Source organism: Monodelphis domestica, chromosome 7 (genome assembly GCF_027887165.1).
Source record: "Monodelphis domestica isolate mMonDom1 chromosome 7, mMonDom1.pri, whole genome shotgun sequence".
NCBI classification, from domain to species: Eukaryota; Metazoa; Chordata; class Mammalia; order Didelphimorphia; family Didelphidae; genus Monodelphis; species Monodelphis domestica.
Window position 1 is genome coordinate 86071677 of NC_077233.1, and position 25976 is coordinate 86097652.

The 25976-nt window shown below is 37.2% G+C and overlaps 1 protein-coding gene across 6 annotated transcripts in view; it reads left to right on the forward strand.

Moving 5' to 3' along the window:
* The first annotated feature begins 19227 nt into the window (after window positions 1–19227).
* LOC100030858 (inter-alpha-trypsin inhibitor heavy chain H4-like) overlaps window positions 19228–25976 on the forward strand; it is a 36593-nt gene continuing 29844 nt past the window's right edge. The window contains exons 1-2 of one of the 6 annotated variants that reach the window (XM_056804898.1): window positions 19228–19547; window positions 21362–21522. In XM_056804898.1, the coding sequence (XP_056660876.1) occupies window positions 19503–19547; window positions 21362–21522 (206 nt within the window). In that variant the 5' untranslated portion in view covers window positions 19228–19502. Of the gene's footprint in view, window positions 19548–20266; window positions 20434–21254; window positions 21523–25976 lie in introns of those variants that run through there. The other 5 variants (XM_007500471.3, XM_056804899.1, XM_056804900.1 and 2 more) reach the window with 5 other exon arrangements.

Below are 25976 nucleotides of genomic sequence, written 5' to 3' on the forward strand. Positions count from 1 at the left end.
AGCATCCGTGATTATTTAAAAGTTAACGCTGATGGGGGGAGCAGTAAAGGAGACATCTACAACCCCTTTGATGCAAAGCACTGTCCCCCAGTAGAAGACATCCCCTGGTATCTGTCATTAAGCATATACAACATGTAAGTCCCACCATTGATGAGAAAATGTCTGGTGATCTGGGCAGCATAGGGCATAAACCACAATAAGTTCTCATCGTAGCTTTGGCTGATGTACACATTTGATGTCACAAGGACCCAGAATACATCTCATTCATGGTGGCTTTCACCTTTAAGCATCCAAGAACGTCTTTGGGATTCATCTTATACAAATCAAAAGTGACTCTTGCTCTTCCAGACCATTTATACTTCTGAGTAGCATACTTGGGACCCAGTGCCCACCTCCACCATTTCCCCAAGATCATGCAATGGGTATTGTCTCCTAGGATCTGAAAAAAATTCTTCATTATCTACAACTGGACCATCTCCTTCCAACACCAAAGAAACCAGGCCAGTAATAATTGCTGGTGCATCCAGGGTCTTGCTAATGAGTTCCCAAGTCAAAGATGTCAAACACTTAGACTTGTGGCAAAACTCCCAGAGCCTGGCCTTCACCAGATTAAAAAGTAATTGGGAAATATTTAACGAATAATGTAATATTTAACAAATATTTTAAAAGTCAGATTATGTTTAACCAGATTAAAATGCAATAGGGAAAGGGGGCAGTGAGGTAGTATCGTGGATAGAGCACCAGACCTGAAGCCAGGAGATGCTGGGTTCAAATTTGACCTCAGACTCTTCCTAGCTGTGTGACCCTGGGCAAGTCATTTAATCTGATGTGCCAAGCCCATGCCCTTCTGTCTTAGAGTTATCTCGAAGACAGAAAGTAAGGATTTCTAAAAATGTAATGGCGAAATAATCAACAACATAAATAAAAATACAATAGAACATAGATAATGTTAATATGGGGTTTTTGAAGTCAATATGCAGTCAGCAGGGATCCTTATATACAGTTTGGTAGTTCCTATTTCTATCTGAGTTAGACCTCACTGTTCTAAGCAACTCAGTAAGTTGTAAAGAACTTGCTAACTTGCATTGAGTTTCCTCATCCAAGATTTTCCTACAATTAATGAAATCGCAGATCCAGTCTTGCCTGTTTGCAACCTCCATGTTCTCACTAGGATGGTCTTCTATGCCTGGGTTGTGTTCCTTCTTCAGCACTGCCTCTTAGGTATCTTGACTTTCTTCAGTGCTGCTTCTTTCTTGAGGTAGTTACATGGGACAGTGGACATTATACACTAGGTCTGGAATCAGGAAGATTTGAGTTCAAATCTAACCCCATGACACCCAGAAACTGCATCACCCTGGACAAGTCAACCAACCTCAGTGTCCCATCAACAAAATGGTGATAACAATAGCATTCCAGGGAATCCAATGTCACAACATTTACAAAATGATTTTCAAACCCCAAAGTTTTTTTAAGGCTTATTTCAGGTGCCATTAATACACAAAGCCTTTCTCATTCCTTAGTTAATATTCATTATCTTTGCAAATTACAGATGTCTCTTCCACATAGTGGAGTTTAGGGGTGCAGTGCCCCAGTGATTTCAAAAATCCAAGTAAAGGTTTTTGGTCCTCCTGTTATATTAAAAACTGTTAGAGGGAAGGTTTTATAGGGAAGGTTTCAGGGAAGGGTAACAGAAGATAACACTAATAAAATAAATGACAGAGGTATGTTTAATTAAAAGGATGAAGGGAATGGAAGGGGATTTAGGGATTTAGTACTACTTCTATCAACCCACCCAGATATTAAACCTAAAACTTTAACTTAACTAAAACTAAACTACAAAGGGATTAGCAATGTCCATAGGGCCAGATTCTCACAAACTCCAGATGATTGGGTCAGACAGCAGAGTCAAGATGTAGGGTCCTCACAAGGTCCAAAAAGGGAGAGGGTTCTCACCATTCACAATGTGAAGGGGAACACTCACTCAACCTTTTTTTTGATAATCCAAAGTCCTTGGTAGTTCCTCAATTGGTTCTTCAGGGAGACCACTAGGCACACCTTCCAGTCTGACTAGCTTGAGAGAAAAGAGCTCTTCAACTGCCTTAGAATCCTGACCCAGCCAAGGTCTGTGGAATTTTGATCTTGCACCATCCCACTCTGCCAGCTTGCACTGCTATGCCCTGCTAGAAATCCTTTCCTACATTCCCCCCCTTTGCACAAAACCAAAATCATGTTAAAAACACTACTTTGGCATTTGTACACTTAACATACTTACATATTTTCTAAACTAAAATGTCTACCCAAAATAATAAACAACCTACACTCAATTATCTTGTCCTATCTAATACTATCCTATTCTAGGGATTTAATCAAGGAAAGGAAAAAGGGGAGAGTATACAATGAACAATTACAAAGTTCAAAATACAGATAAAACATATGCAAAAGCACAACAAGCAAATAACATCAAAATCAAAATGCAAATACAAATACATGCAAACATCAAATTCAAAATACTACTCTTATTAGCTAATACAGAACATCTACTACTATTGTATTACATTAACCTCAAACTTGGAGAAAATTTTTGAAAATTACACTAAACACAACATTGCATAAGTTTTACACTAAAAATCAAACCAAACATTAAACTCACTTATGCAAATACATGTAACAACAGATATAAGTGGGCTATGAACATCATTTACACATGTATACATATAATACACACATGTAAGCTATACTTGTGCACATATATACACATATAGCTACTTCCTATTTATACACATGTTACATATATATTACATGTATACACATATATACACTATATTACAATTAATTTTCAATCCTATTATTTACATACCTATTTATAATTTTGTTTGCTATGTGATGTCATATGTTATTTGTGTTGTGTAATGTATGATGTATTGCAAGTCAGTATCTAATTTTCTTATCTACTTAATCCTACTTAACTAATCCCTATCTTCAAAAGTCTTCTAACTAGATTTCTATACTTAAACTAAATCTAAGTATCTAACTATGATTTGTTAGTACTAACTTATCTATAGCTAAGTATAAAAATGTTAGTATCCTAACCGTACATTGTTTCAATGTTTTAACCATACAGTGATTCAATGTAACCTAACCATATTTACATTTTGTGTTTATGTTTTGTTATGTTGTTACTTTTGCTATATTATGTTGTTTGGCTAGTGTAATGTTCAGTGTCACTGTTATGTTAGTGTTCTGTTACTGTTGCGTACAATATATACTTACTACTACTTCAGATCTTTCCTTCTCTGCTCATCTCTTACTTGTAGAATTCTTCTGCAATTCCATAGTAATAAATATATTTGTGTTTATGTGCAAATAAGTGTTATATTATGCTATAATACATTACCCGAAAGTATCAATTCATTAGTTCATTAATCTTATGATCCTTTTCATTGCAAATTTCTCAAAGTCTTTAAATTTATAAATGTTCAGTATTTTAACAGTGTTCATTAATTCCTGAATTCTTCTCTTCATTCACACTGTCCTCTTCTATTCCCTTCCACAGGAACGGTCCTCTCCTTACTGATCTTTTTTACTGCAGACTCAAGTTGACTGATGACTCTAACTTTATACAATCTCTTCTTCATTTTCTTCTTTGATGATTTGTACATTTTCATTATTTATGCCATGGGCTAATTTGCTATGTGAACAATTATACCATGAATCTATACCCAAACTTTTATTGAAGATGGAGAAACTAACACAACAGTGTAAGGACCTAACCAACTCTCTTGGGTTGCTGATGTTTTCACAAATTTTTTTTACATATACCCATATCTCCTGGTTTGTAATTATGGAGAGAATAATCCAAAGGACCAGTTTGAATTAATACTCCCATATCACGTAATTCTTTGAGTCTTTGTAAAGCACTTAAGTAAGAAGAAAGTTGACAATCTCCTCCTAAAAGAGATGTATAGACTGTCTTACAAGTTTTTGCCTGTAGTGGAGCAGCATTTCATAGGGTGATATATGTAAATCTGCTCTTGTACATAGGTAAAACAGAATTATGGGAAGAATCTCTGGCCATTTGAGATGAGTTTCAACACATATCTTCCCACCATAGTCTTGAGTTCCCTATTTACACATTCCACCTGACCTGCACTTTGTGGGTGATAAGGAACACGATATTTTGATGTTATTCCTAGATTTGCATAGACTCTTTTCAGGATGTCTTGGGTGAAATGAGATCCCTTATCAGAGTCTATGGTTAGTAGTACTCCAAATCTAGGTATAATTTCCTTAATCAACACTTTCACCACAAAGTTATCTGTATTTGCATTTGATGGAAAAGCTTTAGGCCATTTGATCAATCTCTCAGCAAGTACCAGACAAAACTTGTATCTTCCAGCTTTTGGCATGCTGATGTAATCAATTTTCAGACTCTCAAATGGACAATATGCTAAAGGTCTACCACCTAAACCTTTCTGTCTGAATGCCCCTTGATTGAATTTTTGGCAAACAGAACAGCTTCAGCAGATCTTATTTGCTACAGTACTTATTCCAGGTGCTACCCATTGTTTTTATGGTGTCAGTAACAGCTTGAGTACCAAAATGACCTTTTGTGTGGATGGATTGACACACATATGTATACAGATCTTTAGGTAACAGTGGTTTTCCAATATCTGCAACCCATATGCCATGTTCTTTCCTAGCTCCAAACTCCTCCTTCCATTTTTGTATTTCTAAGTCTGCATAAGATTTTTCTAGATCATCAGATTCTATAGTTGATATGTTCATGATATACACCAGAGCATTTTTAGCAGCAAATTTCACAGTTACATCAGCTCTATGATTTCTTTTAGAGACTGAATCCCTGCCATAAGTATGACTTCTACAATGGATTACCACTAGCTATTTAGGCTTCTGGATAGCATCCAACAACTCAGTTATTATTTCTGCATGAGTAATTGGTTTTCCTGATGCAGTAATAAAACCTCATTTTTTCCAGATCTTTTCTGTAGCATGACAAACAGAAAAAGCATAATGAGAGTCTGTATAAACATTTGCACTTTTGCCATCAGCCAGAAGACATGATTGCTTTAAAGCAACCAATTCTATGCCTTGAGCACTAAGGTTACTAGGCAATTATCCATAACACAGTGTCTCAAATTCTGTGACAACTGCAGCACCTGTACATCGAATTCCATTACACAATTATGAAGAACCATCTGTGTCTGGATTTTTGATTGGAGCATTTTTTAAATCCATCCTCGGCATATATGCTACATCTACTACTTCTACACATTCATATAATGGTTCACCATTCCTTGGCAAATCAGGAATAAGTGTAGCTGGATTTAATACAACTACACCTCTTCAACTCAATGTTTTCACTATCTAGAAGTACAATTTCATACTTAGGTATTTGTTGGCCTGCATATGCTTGAGTACTGTAAAGATTAAAATTTAGGGGAGAGACAGGGCAGATAGAAATTAGTTTCTCTCTGCAAGGAGTATTATATTTTTAGAGGTTTATTAAAGGTTAAGGATTAAAGAAAATACAGAATAAGAAAAACACGTACCTAGGCCAGAGGCCTAGACAAGATAACCTCACATCATGAAAGAGATGCGTCTGCTCCAAAACGGAAGTCCAAAAGAGCCACAAAAGCCTTTGCAATCAGGTTAAATACCTTCTCAATCTTGGCCCATGTGAGAATTCAGTGAGATTACAAAGCATTTTGGAGAAGTGGAGCAAGGAATTGTGGGGATTGAAGTCCTGGATTCGAGTCTATTTTTACATTTCTCCATTTGATCGTTATTGGGGAAAGAAGTTTCCCCAAAAAGGATCATGAAAACAATCAACTTAAAGATTACAATAATTTGAGGATGGGGGGACCCAAAACCAATAATTGCTGGATGCATTGACAAAAAGCCAGTTAGGGGGCAGTCCCCTTTGGCATGAAAGTATACATACAAATAAATGTTCAATCAACTACACCCAAAGTTCATTTTTGTGCAGCTTGTGGTCTGGATTCAGTGAAGTAGCATCTTTCTTTACCTAAAATTCTTCTAAAAGGAATTTAAACTTTGCAATTTAAATAATGATTTTTTTTTACATTCCCCCATTAAGAGGGTGATTGACAAATACAGGATCACTTAGGGATGCATGGCTGAGGTATGAGGTATATGAATCAATTGGTAAGAGAAATTAAAAAGATATCAGAAAAATACAAAAGAAAAGAAAATTTTATGGATGAAAATATAGACTATCAAAGTCTTAGGTGTAAAAATTCCAAGTAAAAAGAAAAATAAATCTATAACAGGTCCTTGAATCAGGGCCCAATTAAAATGATCTAAGCAATGATGCATTTACCCAGTCAGTAGCTAGGACCACAGAAAGGTACCACACTATGAAAGGCAGAAAAGGGGACCAGATTATATGAGCCAAGGTTTAAGGGATACTCATCTGAGTATTTTCAGAGTGAGTGTGGACACAAGGAAAGCCTATGTCTAGCATGTTAAACACAGTAACCTCGAGTCTTCACACTAGGTTCAAGACCTTTGTATTGGCCTAGAAGTGCATCAATCCATCCTGGATTGGCTTTTCTTTGGCTCTGTGAAATGGCTCTTGTGTGTATATCTTGTCCTGGCATCAGACAGAATCATTAAGCAAAGTCCCATAATTTTTTAAATAATTAGTGGCATCATTTTTATAGTCACAAACTTTGTAGGGCATGCATTAGCAAATGTATTTTAAACTTATAGTACTGAAAAGTCAAAAAGTTAAAGAAAATCTTAATGCTGGTGACATGTGCTTCAAATATAAAAAAGGAGAGAAAAAATAAAAAACCTGAAAAAATATATTGCACATGCAAGAAAAATATAATAATAAAAGTCTTTAAAAAATTCAAAAATATAGCTTATAATCATTGACACTCTTTGTCAGCTAAAAAAATATAAAATGCAAGGCTTTCTCACCAAAAATGAGATCCATTTCCTCTTCATGCCTGGCCATGATCTACTGTGAGTGAATGCAAATGAATTGAACAAGGTAACAATTTTTCATTTTTAAAATACAGTAGTACAAATATGTAGATATCAAAATCCCCAAAATTCTCAATAGCCCAATTAATTACAATAGCAAACAAATACACTATCATATTTCACATAAGTTGTATGACATTTTTTAAAACCTATGAATTGATGGGTATTTGTCACAATTTTTACAAGCATAGCAAATCTTTCAACCTTGGTATTTAAACATATTTTTGAAACAAAGTAAAACTCATCTTGGGTTAAGAACATAATCAAGAAATCTATATATCATTCTGGTGGAAGTAAAATAGTGACCTGAAGAGTATAAATGAGAGATGCTCCTTTTTTTTGGAGGCTTTTTTTAGGAGTACACATGCCCTGAGATTAACTGCCCCAACTTCCATTAAATGCGGGAAGATTGGGGGTTATAATATGTATTTCACTTCAGCTAGAATTGGCCTTATACCTCGTGGTAGGGGCAGACAAAAATAACCAGAGATTGTTAAAAAAATTCCAAAAATCATATTTTAAAAAACCCTTAAAATCAGTTGAGATATTTAGCACATTAAATTTTCCAAAGGTTGTTATAGCAATTATAACTAGTTCTGATAAAGTCCATCTATCCTCTATGTGACAATTTACAAAGGCAAAAATAGAAAAACTGTTTTTTCATATATGTTCTTATTCAATAATATTTGTTCAGCACAGTTATAGGGGAAAAACAACAGAATTTAACAGTAGTTACTGTTATAATTAAAATAGTTGTCTGCCATAAAATGTGGTGATTAAAAGAATAGAAGATATAAATTATAGTAGATATAAGAGTGGGTGAGTAAATTTGTGACCGCAGAAATTATGTTTCACTACAGTGTCTTGGTTTTAAATCAAATATAATGGAAATATTCCCAATTATGAATATACCCAAGTCAACTGGGTTTTATAGAGAATTTAATTAATAATACAATGAGGAATTAAAGAAAGAGAGAAAGAGTAAGAAAAAGGATATAAGTATGAAGGGCCTTAAGCCAACATGGCCTAGACCTGAGTCTTAAGAGAGAGAGATCAGTCAGTCAGTCTTTTATCACTCACCACAAGGTCTGTCTAAGCAAGGATTCTAGTGACACCAGGCCAGCTCCATCTCAGCTGACTTCACCAGAGAGAGTTCCAGCCAGAGTCCTCCTCAAAGAGAGATCCAGCCAGAGACTGTTTCAAAGGGCCTCTCTCCAGAGCCTCCAGAGGGACAGAGTCCCCTCAGAGGAGCTCCAGCGAGACCTCCTTAGAGATTTTCCTCCAAGAGCTTCCCTTCTCCAGAGCCTCTCTCAAGAGATTCTTCCCAAGCGATCCTCATAAGAGATTTCTCCAAAAGGATTCCTCTTCAAGAGATTCTGCTTTTTCTTATATAGGGGGTTTTCTCCTATGTCACCTCCCCTAAGTCCTTACATCTACCAATCACAGTAGATGTTTTCCAAAAGACAACCCATTCTAAAAACACTACTGGGTTGACTAATCCCCTCAGTAAGTCTGAACCAGAGAAAACACAGCTGAGTCGACTAATCCCCTCAAGAGAAAACATCTGAGTAAGTTTTCACCTCCTTGCTCCTGGCAAGTTTACAAGTTGCCCGACCTTTATAGGTACCTAGCATCCCATTGTATCAATTCTAAAAATAGGCATGGCTCAAAGAACTCCTTGCTTCATTATAAGTATGGGTCTAAGAACTTTCATTGTTTAGCAAGGAGTTTTCTCCCCTAAAGCAGTCTTAAGTATGGGTGGAGTAGAGGTCCTCCCATTTCTGATCCTGGTGAGTTCTCACAGTCAAAATGGGGAATGTTCCCAGTAGGGAATTGTTCCAATTGAGAATTCCCCGATGGGGAAATTTTTAACATTCACAAGTCTGAGAAATTTCAAGATTTACATTACCCAGTACATTAAATTAACAGTATAATAGACTAATATTGAATCCAGTAATATATGAATTTAAAATCACAAAGTTATATCTTAAACCAAGCAAACAGTAAAATGCAATAGAATACAGAGATTTTTTTTATAAACTATTGGAGTCTGAAATGCCTTAAAATATATAACCTCCAGTCTTTAAAGTTTCTTAGGTGTGTTTTTTTGTTTTGTTTTGTTTTTAATTATCCATTTAAATGTCTATTGTCGGAAGGCAGAGTGGTAAGGGATAAGCAATGGGGGTTAAGGGATCTGCTCAGGGCCCCACAGCTGGGGAGTATCTGAGGCCAGATTTTAACCCAGGACCACATGTCATTAGACCTGGCTCTCAGTTTGCTGAGCCACCCATTTGCCCCTTCAAAGTTAAAGTTGCACACAGGTGAAATCAATGAAATTACCAGAACAGTCAAAAGGTATCCTTTTAAATAGCCCATTGCTTTTAAGTTCCTGTCTGGAAAAGTCTTTCTTCTTTCTCTCTAGTCTCTCTCCCCTGCTATTATCTGCCCATGTGGTCAATACCCCCATCCACTCAGAGGCTTAACCTAAGGGAAAATTACCTGTTCTCCTTTCCCTCTTGTCTCTCCCCTCCGTCCACATGGTCAATACCCCAGTTTTGTTTTGTTTTTTTTTTTACCAGCTAGTTTTTTATCCTGAAGAAACTGCATCTGCTACCAGCAGCCTCAGTTCTGGGGCTGGGGCTGGGGCTGGGGCTGGGGCAATGAGCCGTCTGGGTCAGAGGCCAGTTTTTGCTGGACTGGGATTGGCTGGGCCAGATGGGCGAGAGACCACTGGGTTGGGCTGGGGCAGGAATGCAGGGCCGGTAGCCGGAGCACCAGGTGAGGATGGAGAAAGGTCAGGATCAGGGACTGCAGGCAGGAACACACACAGGCAGGGAGAAGCGGCCAGGAACCAGGTGAGAGGCAAAGAGCAAACAGGCAGGCAGGGCCGGGAGCTAATGGCTGGAATGAGCAGCAGCTTTGCAAGGGTAAAAAAACCTCGGCCAGAGAAATGTGGATCAAAAAAAAAAAATTCTAGGCACTAGCTATTAAAAGCTGAACTTAAGATCAGAAAAGAATCAGAAGATTGAGAGTATTTCGTTTTCCTGAAGTGGTAATCCAACTGTAAAGATTAAAATTTAGGGGAGAGACTGAGGGCAGATAGAAATTAGTTTCTCTCTGCAAGGAGTATTATATTTTTTAGAGGTTTATTAAAGGTTAAGGATTAAAGAAAATACAGAATAAGAAAAACACATGCCTAGGCCAGAGGCCTAGACAAGATAACCTCACATCATGAAAGAGATGTGTCTGCTCCAAAATGGAAGTCCAAAAGAGCCAGAAAAGCCTTTGCAATCAGGTTAAATACCTTCTTGATCTCGGCCCATGTGAGAATTCAGTGAGATTACAAAGTATTTTGGGGAAGTGGAGCAAGGAATTGTGGGGATCGAAGTCCTGGATTCGAGTCTATTTTTACAGTATGAAATTTCCTCATTTGTGCTTCTATTTGATGTGAACAATATATAGTCAATGGACATCCCAAAACTAAATCTCTTTGGTCTTTATATTCTCTATCTTGGTGTCATTGTTCTAATTTCATTATTATTATTCAGTTTATATTCCTCAGTAATTTCCATTATTTTACCTTCATTAGGACTTTCTATTAAATTTATATTACAATGTTCTTTCTCTGTATAATTATTTACACTAATTATATATCTTTTGAATTAATTAATTCATTTGTATCACCATCTATATTCATTCTTATATTCATTACACTTATTTTCATTTATCCTCAACTCATTTTCATTTATAACACACTCATTATTTCATGATTGATTTTCATATAGACTTAGGATAAACCATCATAAGCTACAAGCTCCCTTACTCTGGTTACTTTTTACTACCTGGCTATCCAGTCTAGCTCCTGAATTCACCCAAGATTGCATTGTTGCAAGATCTGGTGCTTGTTGGCCCTGGCAGCAGGCTTTTGGGCATTGATTAAAACCTCTATTCTGGTGTTATTATTGTTATACCCTCTATTATTGTTCCAGTTGTTATTATTGTATTGTCTATTGTATTCTCCATATCTATTTAACTGCCTTCTGAATTGGTTTCTGAACCTGCAATTCTTGTACAGATGTCCAATTCTGTCACAAAGGAAACATCTCCTAGGACCTTATCTTCTTTCACTAGGCCTATAGTTATTGTTGTTATTTCTAGGCTGCACAGAACTCAAAGTAGCTACTGCTTTTACCTCCTTAATCTCACTTTCCTTTGCTTTTAAGTCAGCTTCTCTCAATTTTCTTTTCAAACCTTCTACTACATTATCTCTTTTATCATATTTGTCCTCATTATCAACATTCAAATACATTGGTTTTTTCCCTCAATTCCTTTAGTTCCATCTCCTCCCAATCAGGGCAATTATTTCTAAAAAACAATTTGATCTTAGGAATCGCATTTTTTCACAAAAATTCTCTTAATATGATTAATAGTTCCTTCCTCTAAAACATCTAGGCCTAAAAAGATTTCAGCTGTATCCATGATTCATTCCAAAAAGTTTGTAGGTGTTTAATTAATTATTTGTTTGCTGTTTTCAAATTTAGACCAGGCATATGGTCTTTTTGTGTGCCTCTTCATGACATCCATGATTGACTTTCTGGCCTCTTTCATCTGTTCATAATCATCTGATTTATTCATATCAACATTTTAAAAATTTTCTGGCCATGGGGTTGTGAACTTGGAAACTACTCCACCCTAATTAGACATACTTTAGGGGAAGACAAAGTTGTAAACTCCTGATTGAACAATGAAGGTACTTAACTCATACCTTATAGTGAAGCTAGAACCTTAAGCTGCCTAATTTTAGATCTAATACAAAAAAGTGTTCAGTACCTATAAAGGTTAAATTAATCACAAAAAGGTCAAGTAACTCACAAAAGGTAAGCTTAACAAAGAAGTGTGAAGTACCTCAGAAGATATAATCTAACCATAGAAGGTGAGAACTAAAGAGTGGATAGTCCTGGAGAAAATCTAATCAAAGAAGGTGAGAACTAAAGAATAGGCAGTCATAGAAAAGCATCTACTGTGATTGGTAGATGTGAAAATTTAGGGGAGGTGGCATAAGAGAATATTTCTTTAAAAGGAGGCTAAAAAAGTCAGTTCAGGCAATTGAATTCAGTTCAGAGTGAAATTGGATTTGGAGTTCAGCCTGGAGTATCTCATTCAGACAGCTTCCTTGGAGATGGTCTCGTGGTGAGTGATAAGACTGACTCCCTTTCCCTTTGGCTCAGGGAGATCACTTTGGCCAAGGCCTTTAACTTCTGCCTGGCTCAGCCTGAGCCAGAGCAGTTTAAATTAATTCTCTCCCCCCCCTTCTCTTTTCCTTAATTCATTCTCTCTATATTAATTAAAATCACCATAATTCCCAGCTGACTTGGGTATTTTATTATTTGGGAATCATCCCTGGTGACCAATTATTTAGATTTCAAGTCATAAAGCTAAAATAATTTCACAGGGTCAATACTGGATCAATAAACTTATTTCTCTCATGTTTCATCAATAATTCTTTCATCAATAAATTAAAATCACCATAATCTGGGTTAAAAATGTCCATTGCTCTTTGAAATTCCCTTACAGTCTTATTTGGTTCTTCAGCAAATGATGGCATTCTATGCTTAATCAAGTCTAAATTCTCTGGTGTAAACAATTTACATGTCTTTACTTTGTAAATTTCATCATCAGTTGCAACAGGTATATCCCTTAATGGAAACAATGAGGCCTGATCTGATTTTTATTGCATTCTTCCTCTTCCCATTGTAATCTAGATAAATTCTTACTTTTGCCATCATTATCTTTTCCATCATTCCCAAAATCATTTGTTAGAAACATTCTTTCTTTCATGCATATCTCCATAGTCTCTATCTTTTCCTTCATAATCATCATGAGTTTCATCTTAGAGTCCTTAGTAAACCACAATACAACAGCTTTTACTCTATATCCAACACCAAAAAACACAAGTTTACATTTATATAATGCAAATAAGCATCAACAAATCAAAGGTACATTGCTATGATAGATTGTATAGTTAATTCCATAAATGGCACCATCCACTCATATTCAAGAAACATATAACACCATTGGAGAAACATGATAAAAATTACATAAGGGATATATAATATACACTCCTATACGAATAACAATACAGCAATGGCCATGTCTGGTGACATGCTATTAATAGTGTATATGATGTTACTATATGACACAGAATATTATATTATTATCCACTTTGATTATATTAACACTCAAGAATAGAACAAAAAATCAATAAAAAATCAACGACAAAACAAAATGGCTGCCTAGCACAAGTGCCTTTGGGCCTTTTAAAGTTTAAATACTCCCCAGAGCTCAGCCAGAGTCAGAGAATTCTATGGCCACCCCCTGGAAGGTACCAACTGCTGGGAGTGAGAATGGAATCTTCCAGACAGCCTGTAACTACCCCCTTTGCTCTCTAACAGATTTTCTCAGGTTTACCTAGCTGGATCAGCCAAAACTATTATTATAAAAACTGTTAGAGGGAAGAAAATCCTTTCCTACATTCCCTTTGTACCAGAGAAGAAGTCTGAATTTTGTATTTTATAAGGTGTTTACAAATAAGAGAAATTTATATATATATATGTGGCATTAAGAGATAAATATGTTGGTATTATCTAATATTATACATATATTTTACACATTTCTGCATTTCTAAGCTTTTTCTGTGTCTTTTTCATGCCTTTGCATTTCTTCTATGGCTTCTGCAAAATGCCCCAAAAATTCCCATTAAATTTCTTTTACCAACCCATGATATTTTAAAATTGAAATGGTGATGGGGTAAGTTGAGATGTGGAAGAGTTACCTTTATACCTGTATATTGTATTTATTTATCTAATTACCTGTTGTCCTTCCAATAGAATGTTTGCTTCTTTTTTTTAATCTTTACCTTCTGTCTTAGAACTAGTATTATATAATACTTAAAACTATATGTAATGTATATGTATATATATATATATATAATGCTTAGAACTAAGTATTAGTTCCAAAATAGAAAAAGGATAAGGGCTAGGCAAGAGGGGCTAAGTGACCTTATTAGGGTCACAGAACTAGAAAGTAAGCATCTGATGTCAAATTTGAACCCAGGACCTCCCATCTACAGGACTGGCTCTCTGTCCACTGAACCACCTAGCTCTTGGGGACAAGAAATATTTCATTTCTTTTTTGTTGTCCTAGAACAGATGTTTCACACATAGTAAGTGCTTAACAAATAGTTAATTTATTTTTAAGCTTTAATCACCAGAGGTTGCTTCTGACCAGTTGCCTAATCTTGTTGACTAAGAACCAAGTGTTATCAAACATTTATTTTAAGTGTTATAAACCCCAACTCGATACCAGGGAGAATTCTGGGGGAGGGAAGAATGCCAAGATCTTTCCCCTATCTCTTGCCCTTTGCAGATAGCAATGCTTGGCTCATTAGTCTGAAGGTTTAATGAAGGTCTGTCCCATCAGGTTCTTGATTCAGCTTCTATTAGTACTTATCTGGGATCATTGTATTGATCAGAATAATTAGGGCATTCATAGTTGTTCATCATATAATATTGATACTAATATTAATATTTGCTCACCCAGCATGTAAAGACTGCTTCGGCTGAACAGGCGGAAGAAACCAATAAGAAGGTTCAGTGGCTGAGATGGCAACGCAGCAAGGCACTGTGGAGTGCTTAGGGCGTGTTGGAGCACAAAAGACAACAAGGCCATCCAATGCAGCTGAGGAAGTCTCCAGGTGTAACAACTTTTTGTGCCAATGGGCCCAGGCTTCCAATGCCGAGAGTGGGACTGTGTCTGTGCATCGACTTTTCCACTTAAATCTTCATGCACAAGTGCCTTTGTGCACAAAAACGCACAAAGTCAATCATCATCCTCGGTTACTGAGCGACTACTACATACAATATGTGATGATCACATCCCTCTTTTGACATGGTATGAGATCACATCCCTCTTTTGACATGGTATGAGATATTTGTCTCTACCTAATTTCTGCCAAACTACTTTCCAGTTTTCCCCAAAATTTTTGTTATATGTTGAGTTCTTGTCCCAAAAGTCCAGATCTTTTAGTTTATCAAATACTAGATCTCAATTGTCATTTACTACTGTATATTATATGCCTAATCTATCTCAATGATTCACCACTCTTTTTTTAGCCAAGGTCATATTGTTTTGATGATTGATGCTTTGTAATATATTTTTGAGATTTGGTACTGCTAGACCACTTTCCTTCTTTTTGTTTTATTATCAATTCCCTTGATATTCAGAACTTTTTGTTCTTCCAGATAAATTTTTTTTTATTTTTTCTAGGTCTATGAAATAATTTTTGGTAGTTTGATTGGTATATCACTGAAAAAGCAAATTAATTTAGGTAGAATTATCATTTTTATTATATTGGCTCAGCCTATCCATGAGCAATTAATATTTTCCAGTTGTTTAGATCTGCTTTTATACACATGAAAAATGTTTTATAATTGTGTTCAGACAGTTGATGGGTTTGTTTTGGAAGGTAGACTCCTAAGTATTTTATATTGTCTGCAGTTATTTTAAATGGAATTTCCTTTTCTATCTCTTACTAATGGACTTTGTTGCTAATATATAGAAAAGCTGATGATTTATGTGGGTTTATTTTATATCCTGAAACTTTCTCAATTGTTTCAACTAGTATTTTTAGTTGATACTTTAGGATTCTCTAAGTATAAAATTATAATGTCTTCAAAGAGTGCTAGTTTTGCTTCTTTGTTGTCTATTCCTTAAACCTCTTTTTCTTGACCTAACCCTCTAACAAGCATTTCTACTTACATGATTGAATAATAATGGTGATAATGGGCAACCTTGCTTCATCCCTGATTTTATCAAAAGTCTTCTAGCTTATTCTATTACAGATAATGCTTGCCAATAGCTTTAGATAGATGCTACTTATCATTATGAGGAAATTTATTCTGTTCATTCCTGTGCTTTTTAGTGTTTCTAAATAGGAATGGGTGTTGTATTTTGTCAAACGCTTTTTCTGCATCTCTGGAGATGGTCATATGATTTTTGTTAATTTTTCAGATCACTATTAACCTATTCAGGCATAGATTTGTCTGCAGGGACCATTCCCCTCACTTCTCATTCATCTCCATATATGTACCCTATTTGTCCCTGGGTCCAGCTCATGCTCAAAAAGGTGTGTTGCCTCAATACAAATTCTGTCATCTCTCAGGAAAATATTTGGATGTGGAAGGGGAGCTACAGATTACATGCCTATTTTACTTTGCTCCTTTTATCTTGACTAGAATCTCATCCACCCCTAGTTTTAGTCTCTTTTTTTTAAAGAATTCTCCAGGAAAGGAGGAATCTTGGTCACTCACACACTCTAAACCACTCAATCTTGCCCTAAATGTACTGTTTTTACACCAAAGGTGCCTAAGGGGTAGAATGAAGGGGAGCTAGAATTGTTCACTTTATCAAAAAAGTCCCAGTGTAGAACAAAACCTAAGAAAGGAACTAGTAATTAAAACCCATGGCCTTAATTGTCTCTAAGCAAATGCCCAAAATTGAGACAATAAACAAGACAATGGTTCTTGATGGGTGTACCATATTCAAAAGAAGCAGGATATGTAAAGGGGAGTGGGTAATGGGTTAGTATTATATATAATACCACATATAACATATATGTAGGATATAATACTCATGTGAGGAAATGCAATAATCAGATGAGGGAAACATAGAAAGTAGTTGGGTGAAGATCAAAGGAGGGAGAAACAGAAATGGTTTGGTTACTAAAGTATACTCTAAAACTTGGAAAGAAAGAAGAAATAGATGAGAAGCTTGGGCAATAGATAATAAGCCTGGTACAGAGGCATGATATAGTAGCAATGAAAGATTTCATTTATTCAGACATCTGTTAGAGCTCTGTGTTAAAAACAAAGGAGCCAATCATTTTTTGACTTGCCTTAATAATTTAATCCTTCAAAAGGTAGTATAACCAACAAGCTAAAATTATATTTTTGGTCTCATTCTCACATATGATCGGACTTGGTAGCTATGATAGAAATGATGAGAACTTTGAGAAGCCATGATCACTTCTTCTGAGAGGTTGTGAAAGAAAAGCAGAGGAAATATCAACAGTCTTATATGTACCTGAGATATTGGGAAATTTCAAATTTATTTAGATTTCAAAGGGGTTGGAGAAAAAAATAAGTAGGTTCTCATATGCTTCAAGGGAAGTCAGCCCAAGATGGATGGGAGATGCTCAAGAATAAAATTCTAAAAAAACAAAAGGAAACAATTTCAATGAAGGGGGGAAATAGGCTTTATCTAAAGCAAATAATGTGGATGCAGAAAGAATTTATCAACCAACTTTGACTTTTAAGAGAAAAGTATAAAAGAAGGAAGAAAAGCTAGGTAACAGAAAAGGAATAGAGTGGCATGGCCACACTCTGTAAAAACAGGAATGTTAATGCTAGAATGAGTTAAGACTGATGAGGAAAGCTTAGGTCAACAAAAAGATTTTTTCAAGCTATATCGGGAGAAAAATGATGACCAAGGAATAGATGAGACTTTTCTTTGGGGTAGATAGGATGATGATAATTGGCAACTGAGAGAAGATGGAGCTACTCAGTTTGTTGTTATTTTTTGTTTGTTTCCTCTGCAAAAAACTAACATTCTACCCTGTGAATGACAGAATAAAAGTGATGAATGGAAGTCATATTTAAGCTAAGTTCAGATATAATAATAAAGCATTATTTGTCCCAGATAAGCTATATTCTTGGGTCTTTGAGGACCCAATTTATTAGAGAGGTACAGAACAATGGTGTCAAACTCAAATAGAAATGAAGACCACTAATCCATATAAAGGATGTGGATATACATTTTGAATGACTTTATATATATACATATATATAATATGATATGATGTAATATAATGTAATGTAAATATTTTAAAATAAATTAAATAAAAATAAAAAATAAATAAACATTTTTAAATGGTTCAGACTTCACTTGTTGCCTACATGTGTTGCCTACATGTGTTGCCTACATGCTTGATACCTCCAGTGTAAAAGGATTGCATTGATGCAGGGAGGGACCAGTTGAGATTATGTAGTATAAATTTGTAGTGTATTCAATGAGCACAATTTTCTCATTTTTCTCTAACTTCAAACAGTGACATATATATGAATAGGAGCAAAAGAGGTAGTGGTAGAAGTAATCCAGTGTTAGGATTAGGAAAATCATGATTGATAATATACAAACATATTCTGGTTTGGGTCTGTTTCGAGCTAGTCCATTAGTAGTTTAGATTATTTCTTGGAAGAAAATGAGACTCTCACAAGTCATTCAGCAGTTATTAAGGGGGCAGCTGGGTGGCTCAGTAGATTGAGAGTCAGGCCTAGAGATGGGAGGTCCTGGGTTCAAATCTGCCTACCTCTTGCTGCTCTTCTGCCTTGGAACCAATACACAGAATTGATTTTAAGATGGAAGTTAAGGGTTTTTTTAAGTACTTTCCTCAAAATCCAGTCTCATGGAATGTGGTAATGTATGTTGGAAGGCCAACCTCATAGTAGGCAATGGCCTATGGAACTCTGGCTGGGAGACAGGATATGGTGGTGCAAGGTGAATTGGCTCAGGATTGTGACAGAAACCTGCATAAAGGCTAGCAGCCAAAGTGTGGTTCCAGGAATGGCTGAAGAAATGCTAGGAAAGTCCCTGGGGTGAATATTGATGCTAGGAGTCAGATGGGATGGCCCCTGGAGAAAACCCCAGAGCAAAGCCAGAAGAGGGGAGGCAATTAGACATGCAACCCATGAAAATACTGTTGTGACTCAGAGTCATTGGAAATTTGGGGAGAATCTAACTGCTACACAAATGATGATTATATATAATCTAGCTTTCAGAAATTAAAATTTGATGCCATGGGGCATACTCACCATAAACTAGAATGAGATCTTTGACAGAGACTCAAGTTCCTGGGCTAAGAAGTTCTGTTGGAGAAAATTAACTGTTTATCTAGGAACATTTCTTACTTTTTAAAAAAAGAGCTTGATTCCTATGGCAAAGAATCTCCTAAAATGGGGGGGCTATAGCCAAGTCTTTATTGAGAATAACACATTTTTAGGGGGAAAATCAAAGAAGGTGCTCTGTTCTGTTGTGTTTCTAAGGAGGCTATTACTAGTCCTCTGGAAGAAGAGCAGGCAGATAATTTTTTAAAAGAACTTTAAAAAAGACTTGGTGCTTTGAACAAAAAAAAAGTACAGCAGAATCCACTCTTTCCATGAGGATGGCATCGCATTACTGGAAGGACTTTAACTAAAGTTAGAAACTAGAAGCAGAGAAGTTCAGCAGGCAGGTGTCTAGTGGGGCTATGCATAGCACTGTGAGATACATTATGTAGTCATTAGAAACTCAGGCACAAGCTTCATACACAGTGAAGTAGCATATGGTTGAGAGACAACACACCCAGAGGAAAAAGAATGAAGATATTACCAAAAGACATCAATGGCTCTACTCCATCAGAGGTGAGAATTACCCCCATAAAGGCAAACTGGCTACAAATATTCTCTTTTTCTTAAGCATATCCTTCTTTATATATGTTCCTTATATCTTCTTACTGATGATTTGCATATTTAGGGGAAATACTTTCATTATTTTTTCATATTACTCTATATTTTATTACTGTGTCATTCATTAAATGCCTTTGCTTTAAGCTAATTGTGTCCTTTGGCTAACAATTAAATGGAACTACATGGGTGGGGGCTTCTGATATATGATTTTTGGAGCTATAGACCCACATAATACTTCAAACCTAAACTAGGTCTCCTCTGGGGAACCCGCCTTGGAAGTTGGGAGCTGCCCCTAAATTCTACAAATATTTTTGTTTTGAGTTGAATTGACCTCGACACTATATTCCATTCTGAATATTTTTCAAGCCCATTATTCCTCTTTCTCTACATCACTCTCTCCCATACCTGTGCGACCTAGTCAAAGTGTTGGAGTTGAGAAAGAGGCCTGTGACCCAGAGAACATGACTGAGAACAGGAAGGTCAATGGGTTTGACCATGGTCAGTGCAGTAAAGTCGGTTCCAAGCCTTCCTGCTGGGGGAGGAAGGGAAGGTATTTCTCAATAGATCAAAGGCTCACTGGGAGGTGGAGCCTGGCAATTTATCCTGAACTATTGTATTTGGTTAGTAAATATCTACCACCTTGGGACCAGCTTCCTAGAATCTACCCCCCTAGGGTTAGAGAGGGGACCAGGTAAAGGAAGTGAGAGTTACTAATTCATAGGAGCTTCTAAATTCTGGCCCCTCCTATCCCTACACAACCAGAATGGAGGCTCTAGCCCATACCCTGCTATTCACCATTCTCCTTCTGCTGGCCTCCCTCAGCCCCATTGCTGCCCAGGAGGTACTTGTCTGTGTTCATGAGTATGTATGATGGCATATTTGTGAGCTTCAACTGGCACAAATATTTGGATGTGTGTTTGTAGAGTTGTGTGCATATAGGGGAATAGGAGGGTATGAGTGTGTGCATTGCTGTATTTATCTGGAAGAGCATTTGGGTTCTGGGAAGGTGGTATCTAGAAAGAGTATCCCAGGGACCTGAAAATGAATGTTATAGGGGGAATTAATGATGGTGGTGGTTGTGTGTGTTTGGTGGTAGTAGCGGAGGGTGGGGTGGGGGGCTTCAATATCCCAGAAATTTGGTGATATGTCTCTACAGAAGCCCAGAACAAGATTGCCTTAGGCCTTGGATCACTGAGGGAAATCTGTCCTAGGGAAATGGAGCAGCTCTACCATAAACCCTAGACACTTGACCTGAGCTTGGCTTCCCTATTCAGAGAATGGTACTTCACAAGGGCAGAAAAGGAAGAAGTCTTTGTGCTTTTTTTTTCAAAGACTTTGTGCTCATTCCCAAAACACTTTTAACCTCCATCTATCTATCAGTACTACAATTAGCCTTTTTATGAGAGATTAGGAGAGGTTTCATTCTCCTCATCTTCAAAAACAAGAGATTAAGGCTCAGAAAATGAAAAGACTTGGCCCAAGTTGCCAAATAAGTCAGCATGGCCAGGACTAGAACCTAAATTTCTCAATGCAGCTCACCCTTTTCACTTTTGCCCTATTCCTAGATTTTAAATTGTGTTCTCAGTAGTGGGAATGGGCTACACTGAACTATCTGTTACCTCATTCCCATAGTAACTAATTGATTTGTAATTGGCTGGACAGGATCAAGGAATTATCTGCTTTAGGGGAAGAACTGAGAACTAACAGAGAAGAGACTATCAAAAACGATCCTACTGTTTCTCCTTCTTCTGGTGTTATTCATACTCTAGGATGGCATCGAAATCTACAGTTTCACCATGGACACCAGGATCATATCACGATTTGCCCGCACTACCATCACCAGCCATGTGGTCAATAGGGCTAAAAAAGTCCAACAGGCCACCTTCCAGGTGGAGATGCCCCCCAAAGCCTTCATTACCAACTTCTCCATGTAGGTACTAATTCTCAACAATCTCCAATTCCCTTCATTCTACAACATTCTTTGTTCCCCAAATCTCCTGTAAAAAAGTGTTAGGAACAAGGCTTATGACCTGATGCAGAAACCCTAATGTTCAAAATATGGATAATGAACAAAGTGAACTTGACATTTTAGCACAAGGAAATAAATCATATGACTGAGATGGTGGGATAAGATTCACAACAAAAGTGTTGTATGGCAACATCAAACCTATTTTTTTAATTGGTCTGAGAGTCTGTATCTATATGGAAATCCATGGACCCAAGAGAGAAATTTAGATGTAGAAATTTAGATTAGGACAAATGGAAAGAGAAAGAGTAGAGCTATCTCTCTACAGGAATATTCTACAAGCTCCCTGGCCAGATGGAGGGCATAGATGATACTTGTCTAATAGTAATAGATTCCAATAGTAATTTAAAGTTTTTTTAGAATATTGTTCTCACAACAATGGTTGGAGATAGTCATTGCAAATATTGATATTGATGCTCTCACTTTGCAGCTAAAGAAACAAAGTTTTGGAGAAATTAAGTTATATTCGCAAGGCTATATAACAGTAAAGTGTCCAGTGTGACCTGGAACACACATTTTCTAAATACATATTGGTGCTCTTTCCATTTCATCAGGTTGCCTACAAATCATGAAACTGGCACAGATGCAAGATAGAATAATAATAGGGAATGCCTTCTGTCTATATATCTGTTGGAGGTCTTTCTGCCTGAAAAATTATCTGAGAAACTTATTTGCCTGGCTAAAATTTTAATCTCCATGTTCTGTATAAATTTCTATCAATGACATATATAAAGGCATAGAGGATTGTTTAGTGACTTTGCAGATGTTATAAATGTGATAGAAGTGGGTAATATATTGGACAACAGAAGAATCAAGCTTCTTAATGATCATGAGTGACCAGAAGAATGAGAATGAGTTGAAACTAGCAGTTGAAATATTAACAGAGATAGATTCGTATAGAAATAAAACAGGAATAAACATGCCTTGGAACTTGAGTTAAAAGAAGTGTCTGTATATATACAAGGGTCTGGGAGTCTAAGTGGACTATACATTTAATAAAAATCAATATAGCAGTCAAAATCTCAACACAGTTTGAGGCAATATTAAGAGAGACATTGAGTACAATGAAGGAAATAATATTTCTACCTTCTGTTTTGGTCAGGTCACATCTGTAATGTTGTATTTATTTCTGGGCACCATATTTTGGTGGGAGGACATTGATAATCTGGAGTAGAGGCAGAGGACCAAGAAAGCTCCTGGATTTGGAAATCAGGACATGGGAAAATACATTGAAGGAATTGCAATGTTTAGCTTGAAGAAGTGAAGAGTTAAGACAATATGATAGTTGACTTTGGGTCATTGAAGGGATATTATAAGATATACCTGGCTTGGTCTATGTAAGTGATGGTGAAACTTTTAGAGGTGAAATGCTGGGTCCTGCATCCCCCAGAATGAATACTGTAGCCTCCCCCCCCCAAGACCAAGTGCTCTACTCCCCTCCAGCTTTGCTCCTCTCTAGTTATGTGCCACAATATAGGTTGTGCTACTCTCAAACCTAGTTCCTTTCCAACCACACCATGGGAATCAGCTTCACCACAGACTTAATAGATTGCCATCTATGTCACACCCTCATGCAGCATGTGAGCCCCCCCTCACCCTATCTTACCCCAGACAGGGGAGGGAGGAAGCTCTCTCATTGGTCTGGTAGACAGTGTGGGGCAGGTGAAGTGAGGAATGTCCTCAGGCATATGGATTGAGTGAGGGGAACAGCTCTGTCTGAGTACCTTTGGCTTTCTAGTAATGAACTGTGGTGGGCAACTACAGGCATGCCCACAGAGAGGGCTCTGTGTGCCCTTTTGTCACATGTGCCATGGATTTGCCACCACTGATCTATGTGATTCTACGGGGCTAAATTAAGGGAAATGGGTTGAAATTTATAGGAAACCCTCAACAGGGAGGAGAACTTTCTGCCAATCAGAGCAATTCCAGTAGTGGAATGATCTCTCTCTAGTGGTAGTCAGCTCTCCATCACTGAAAGTAGAGGCTGAATAAATACCTTTCAGGAATCTCTCCTTTTTATCCTTACCCAAAATGCTATCAAGCTGAATTTCTCCTCTCAGGTTCAGGAATTTTTATCCTCATAGATGTAGAGTTCACTCTTACATGGAGTAAAAAATTAAACTCTTGTAGCCAATTTCTTTAAAAATTTTTATATATTATTTTATTTTCACATCACCTTCATTTCCCAATATATTTCCCACTCCAACCCAGAGAGGCATCCCTTATAACAAATAAAGAAAGAGAAAACAGTTCAGCAAACCTGTGTAAGAGTTTGTTTACTTAAAAAAAAAGAACATGGGAAGTCAGGGAAATAGATAGCAAAAGAATGGTTAAAGAGGTGGTACGACAACCAAGAATATGACATCTCTGAAGGCAAAGGAAGAGAAATGGTCTAGGGGAAGTGAGCCAACTCTGTGATTCCATTTCTCTATGACCTCTGAGGTCCCTTTCTCCTCTAGAATTCTATGGATGCCTCCTTATTTTGGCTATTCCTTTCTCCAAGAGATTTCCTTCCTCTTTCTGCTACAAGCCCTTTACCATTTTCCCTTTCTGAAGGTAATTCACCATCTAATGGGAAAGACAGTATGTAAACTAAGCATATTTAAGATGTATAGTTGAAGGGGCAACTGGGTAGCTCAGTGTATTGAGAGCCAAGCCTAGAGATGGGAGGTCCTGGGTTCAAATCTGGCCTCAGACACTTCCCAGCTGTGTGACTCTGAGCAAGTCACTTAACCCCCATTGCCTAGCCCTTACTGCTCTTCTGCCTTGGAACCAATATATAGTATTGATTCTATTCTAAGATGGAAGGTAAGGGTTTTTTTTTTTAAAAGATGTATAGTTGATGGAAAGCAATAGCATGTGGAAGGGATTAGCTAGCACTAAGGGGTGCCAGCAAAGGCTTCTTAGAGAAAGTGGATTTTAGGTGTGACTTGGAGAAAGTCAGAGAAAAGAAGAGGGAGAGAACCCAAAACCAGTGAAACTGAAGTCAGGAGATGAAGTGCCTTGTGCAAGGAAGTTGGTGACATTGGATTTGTAGAGTATGTGGGGAGAAGCAAGATGAAATAAGACTAGAAAGGTGAAGAAGGGACCAAGTTATGAAAGGCTTTAAAAGCCAAATGGTAGGGGGTACAGCAGCTAGGTGGCTCAGTGGATAGAGAGCCAGGCCTGGAGATGAGAAGTCCTGGGTTCAAATCTGGCCTCAGATATTTCATAGTCACTCATTAGGCCAAATTGCCTAATCCCAATTGCCTAGCCTTGACCGCTTTTCTTTCTTGGAAACAATATTTAGCATCAACCCAAGACAGAAGGTGAGGGTTTTTTGAAAATAGCCAGGCAGGGGGTTTTAAATATCCTGGATGTAATAGGGAGCCATTAGGGCTTTTCAATGGAGGTGTGTGTGATATGGTCAGACCTGAACTTTAAGAAGATCAATTTCACAGCTGAGTGAAGGATGGACTGACTGCAATGAGGGGAAGAAACTCGAGGCAAGGCCAACATGAAGGTGTTGCAAGAGTTCAGGCATGCAGTAATGAGAGTTCACATCAAGATGGTAGCTGCATTAAAGAGAGATGGATCTGTAATATGAGAGATGCTGCAAATGTCAATTTGACAGCATTTGGGAAATGATTGGACTGGGTAGGAAAGAATGAAGAGGTGTGAGTGACAGCAAGGTTGCAAGCCTGGATGACTAGGTGAATAGTGGTACCTTTCACAGCAATAGTAGGAGGTTTGGAGGGAAAATTCATGAGTTCGGTTTTGGACATATACATTTTAAGCTATTTATTGGTCATCCAGTTTGAGAAATCTAGTAGACTGTTGGAATTCAGAGACTAGAGGTCAGAAGAGATGTTAGGATTGGGTAAGTAGATCTGGGAACCATTGAGGTAAAAATTGAGTCCATAGAAATTGATGGGCTCACTAAGCAAAACTGTATAGAAAGAGAAGTCAGGAGAGAGTCTCACAATTAGTGGGCATGACTTGCTTAAGATACAATAAAGGAATCTTGAGAAGGAGCAGTCAGACAAGTAGGTAGAGAACCAATAAAGAAAAGAGAAAACCTAGATAAAAGAGACTATCATTCCATGCCTTTCACTGGTGGAGGTAAGAGAGAGGAAAGGAGGAAGTAAGGAGGTAGTGAGGCATAGAAAAGAGTATTTCTCATCTTGTCTAGAACATAGGGTCTTCCCTCTCTTCCTCTTCTCCCCTTTCTTATCCTTGGACTGGTTCCAGATATATTTTGCAATGTTTACAGTGAGGCAGAGAACTCTTTGTCCATCCTCTCCTACCTGACCCAGGGTCACAGTAGGAAATGGGGGTAGGCACATACCTACCTGGAACATATGACAGGTATGGTTTTA